Source organism: Periophthalmus magnuspinnatus, chromosome 17 (genome assembly GCF_009829125.3).
Source record: "Periophthalmus magnuspinnatus isolate fPerMag1 chromosome 17, fPerMag1.2.pri, whole genome shotgun sequence".
NCBI lineage: Eukaryota > Metazoa > Chordata > Actinopteri > Gobiiformes > Gobiidae > Periophthalmus > Periophthalmus magnuspinnatus.
Window position 1 is genome coordinate 4848088 of NC_047142.1, and position 4874 is coordinate 4852961.

A 4874-nucleotide genomic window follows, 5' to 3' on the forward strand; every position below is an offset into this window, starting at 1 on the left:
GTTCAAAGAGTTTGGTCGAGCCCTGATGAAGAAAGCTCGGTAATCCTTTCTGTTCTGTCTAGAGTGTCAAGAGCAATGAGGATTTGACATGTGAAAGGCTTAAAAACTCTAAGATGAAATGCAGTGAGGGCAATGGAGCTTTAATTTAACACTTCCTTAAGAAAATATTTATATTTAAAATATTTATTTGTCCAATTATGTAAGTTTCAGCAAGCCAGAGTACACTTACTTGTATCAAATACTAATCTCTCCTTGCACTGCAGCAAATGTGTGTCTTATACAAACAAATCTACCATTAAAATGTAAAAGCATGTTTTTGGTTGCATTTTTATATAGCGCTTTACCTTTGAAGGCTCTCAAAACACTTTACATCAAGGACCCAGCCACCTTTTCACACACACACTCAGACAAAAGTGTATGTAGACACTGGGGCAAGGTGGGTTAAGTGTCTTCCCAAGGACACAACGACAGCGTCCATCTGTGGGAGCTGGAATCGCGCTGCCAACCTGTGGGTCAGCGCATCTGATCGCTCTACCAATAGCGTTTATGTCAAGAGCGGGATTCGAACCTGCAACCTTCAGAACGTGGACGAACACTCTACCAACTGCACTACTATTGCCCAGGATTTCTGCAAGGATAACTACAATAGGGAGTAATTTGACAAAACAGGAACAATTCCCATGCAGCTTCTTAGTTTATTCATAATAACGCTGGTCAATAACATAATCCCACCCACGCTTTAAAATAACTGCTTATAGAGGATCAATGCTATTGAGCTGTTGATGTAATAATTGAATGTGATCCCAGCTAAGCGCTTTGGGTTTTTCCTCCCTCACCATAATAGCACCAAACATACAGCGGCAATACAAGAACATGCCGATTCTTCTGATCCCTGAGCCACATTATCATCCCCACACAGCTGACGACTTTCAGTGAGGCGACGTTTTATGTGTCGTTTCCACCTGGACATATCACAGAGGAGAGAGAGGGCCCCTGATAGCACAGGTGGGAAACCCAGCTCTTTACCGTATATAAACCGACAAGAGAGTGAGTTGTCGGGCGTGTCCCACAAGAAAAAGCTGCCTTTGAAAGTGGAAGATAAAAGGACCAGAATGGCTTGGCAGAAAGAGAGGGCAAGCCGGAAGAATAAACACGGCTGTGTGAACTGTGAAGTGACAATGAAATTTTGAACTTTTTGGTCAATTAACTTCAACATAAAAGGCAGAGTAGTGACTGAGAGAGATTTTAAAAACAGGATAAATCTGACAGGCCAATCGATTTTATCTGAATGCATTTGGCATCTAGAAATGGTCCTAATGTTTTTTTTTCTTTTTTGTTAAAGCTGCATAAACTTTTTATCTCACTGCTTTCATCTAAGAGTTTGTATACTATCAGGCTATGTACTTTGTGCTGCTGTTTCACATCACAGCTGTATCACTAGCACAGAGGAGTTCTTTTGGAATTGGTCTTCCATTATGTGGTTGTGTGTTGTTCCATTGTGTACACCATCCACACCACATACCTGGAATGGTTGAGTTTGTAAACCCTTTATTGAACTCATAACCCGGCTGACTGGAGGTGCGATTGCTCTTTCCAAGCCTCGTCTCCATAGTGATGTTGTCTCCATAGAGATGTTAGAGGCACATAATATGGCTAAAGAAATTAAACTTTTTTGTGAAATGTGTGAACTGGAAAGCTTTTTTTTTTTCATCAACGAGCTTGATAAACAGCATTTTCAATATACAGTATAAATCCAATCTATGCAGCCAGTCTACTTCAATCTACTTTCAAACTAAGGATATGATTGTTCTTGATTGCACTCGTGCTTTGCAGGAGGATCATCACACTGTATCAGAAATGGACTAAGGACTGTGCAGCTCAGAGGTTGTGGGAGCAGCCAATGGGCAGAGCCCAATGGTCCAGAAATACAAGGCAATTTGGCCAGAGTGATGGGAATAATGAGAAAACCATTGTAATGTTTCCAGTGTCGGAGACAGAGGGAGAAGAAGAGATGCAGGAAAAGTGCAGGATAAGGCTGGAAAAGAGAGAGCGATCAGCCACACAACAGAGACTGCTATTGGTTTTGTGTTCATGTCAGGGTGGCTGCACATTAACCTGTGCAAATGGAGGCTAGAGGTTTACCTCCATAAGGGCCCGGCAAGAGAGGATAACGGGCCTGCTGCCAGAGCTTAAGGCAGCCATTGTAACAGAGTGCCACTATAGTATCGCCACCTTTCTCACTCTTCTATATATCTCACCTATGTTTCAATAAAATACATCTGTAAAGAGACATTGTAAGAATACAAAGTGTGGGAGAATGGAAACCCTGGTAGAGCAATAAGAGTGGCTGAATATGTTGTGGAGAGATAATAAAAAATGGAGCAAAGGTGCTGCACGGCAGAGGTGATAAAAACCACGGGACGGCCCATTTAATCAGTCTGCCTCCATTAAAGCGCTTATTAGGACACAGCAGTTTAGCATTGCAACAACAGGAGGAGGGAATGTTTGGACAAAAAGTCCTTGCATCATCAAAACATACTCATAAAACTCAGTGCTCAAGAAAATGCAGAGAGACATCAGGTTTGTCAAACAGGGACCGGCACTGATCCAGATCATGTGTCTGTTATCTCCTTATATGCTGTGCATCTGGAGAGTTATATAAGCTGCCAAAGTTAAATCAAATAACAATTTGCAATGTCCCATATAAATGTGAAAAATGTATTATATGATCCACTCCCACTTATGTGAACATACTTAAGACTGGTTATTTAGTTTACTACAACCACACTGCTGCAGATCTGTGGTCATCCTGGAGGCAGCGATGTATCATCTGCAGGGGTTACAGTTGATCCCTCCTCTGTGGCTGGTGGTGGTGTCTGCAGCAGCTGGAGGCTGTACTCATGTCCCTTCTTCACACTGACTGCTCATGATCACTGCACCTCAGTCCTGCCGTGAGTTTAGCAACCGCTGCAGCACTGGAGATTAGAATCACAGCTGGTCTGCACCCACCCATTACTTTATAAAGCACCTCTCTGTCCTTCTCCATTGGAAGTGAACTGCTCCCAGATGACTCATCTACTCATCTGCTCTCTCCGGCCCCCCAGGACCACCCAGAGCAGAGCCCACTTGCACAGATTGAGACATATGTCCATGGGGCAGAGTGTTAGACACTTTACCGGACGGACTGAGTCGTAGAACCCTGTATCCATGGAAAGATGTGGAATGACACTAGTGCTGGGGTAGGGTAATGAAGTATGCTGCTTTTGATCCAACTGAGATTAGAATGTTCTATGAGCCCATAACCGCTCAAAAATGCTGCAAAACCCACCTACCTCAAAGTGTAATCACACTGTGTGGGAAGAGAAGTATTTAACAGCTGCTTGTGTTGTGATGCCGCTGTGAAAAGGATCCTTATAACTGTTATTATGCCTTTTCTGCGTTTATAGATTTATATGAACTGAAACTCATTTTAAAAGATACATGTAGAGCACAAAAATAATCTACTGTGAATGAAGAGGGAGAGAATAAAATGGACTTTGACCCGATTATGCAGGCACAGTGCCCAGGTGGTTAGCGCTCTAGCCTCACAGCACACATTACCTTGCATAATTTGCTTCAAGAAATGGACTGCCTATACGGATGATTATTGTTTTTAAGCTAATGTATCCATTAATGCGCTCTTTGTATTCTTTTACCATTCACTCAGCTCTATAGCACAGAGCTCTCCCGTCTGCATCCCTTTCACTCATCCACACTGACAGGATGCTAAAAGGAGAGGCCGTAGCACTTACAGTAGCTGTTAAAATGTTGTGGTAATAACCGGCTGTCATCCTTTTGTTGGCGCACATCAAAATCCCGAAAGGCTTGCAACTCTCACACCTCTGATGGCAACTTGAATGCAGCTATGAAGCTCAATGTTTTCATGTTGTGCTTTTGACACTTACAGCCAAAACAAAACTATACAATCACATAAACCTTTTCAGAGTGACTATGACAAAAAGCTCACCATTCAAACTACTGAATGTGGTCTTGATGTAGAAGTAATGTGTTTAGTGCATTAAGGATACAAATGCTGCCTGAAGACTACACGCTTCTCCTAAATCTGGAAGTAAAATAGAAGGAGTGTGATTGACAGGATAATAATTTGACTGGAAGGAATGGGAGCCCTAGATAGATTCCCATTAATTCATTACAGCCCAAGTGAAAGTGTACAAAATGTTTTACTGGAAAACTTGAAGCCGTTGCCTCTTATTCTTATCTTATTCCTAGGTCTCAAAATGCCCGTGGCACATTGTTAGTTTTCCCATACATGACATGTTTTGGCATGTGTGCACAGCTTTAGAACAACACTTTCAGAATGCAAAGTGAAACATCCCAAAACGCAACATAGCAACTTGCGTGTCAGACTCTCTCCCAGGTTTGCTTACGGGTTCTATAAAACGTGTTATAATTACATTTTGTCACATAGTGCTATTTTTACAATCTACTCTATGGAGGAAAAAAATGAAAATGTCAAAGGTTATTGAACTACTCCACTGGAAACTCACCTTATGTATGTGGAAGTCCACCTAATCAAGTGCTGACTGCATACATATCAAGGTCAAAAAGGCCAACATATAATCAACCAAACAGGTTAATAGGCTTTTGAGTTTGTTTACAAAGAGCAGTGCAGTGTGATGAAGGGGAAGCAGCATGCATTACATTGCAGCCTGAGCTTTGACCTAGTGTCTATAGCTACAAATTCCAGTAATCCCTGAGGAGAAATTAGCATTCAACCACCTGACTGCTAATGACAACCTCACTACTGCAGCTATAACACCGGAATACTAAAACAAGACAGCGTGGAAAAAGGTTGCAGCTTTTGAGGGGGAGCT

The 4874-nt window shown here is 42.1% G+C and overlaps 1 protein-coding gene across 1 annotated transcript in view; it reads left to right on the forward strand.

The window, feature by feature from the left end:
* The window catches only part of LOC117385507 (tenascin-R-like), a 50169-nt gene extending 47976 nt beyond the window's left edge, over positions 1–2193 (forward strand). Inside the window, 1 exon segment of the mRNA XM_055228602.1 lies at positions 2099–2193. Coding sequence (XP_055084577.1) covers positions 2099–2193 — 95 coding nt within the window.
* The last annotated feature ends 2681 nt before the right edge of the window (positions 2194–4874 follow it).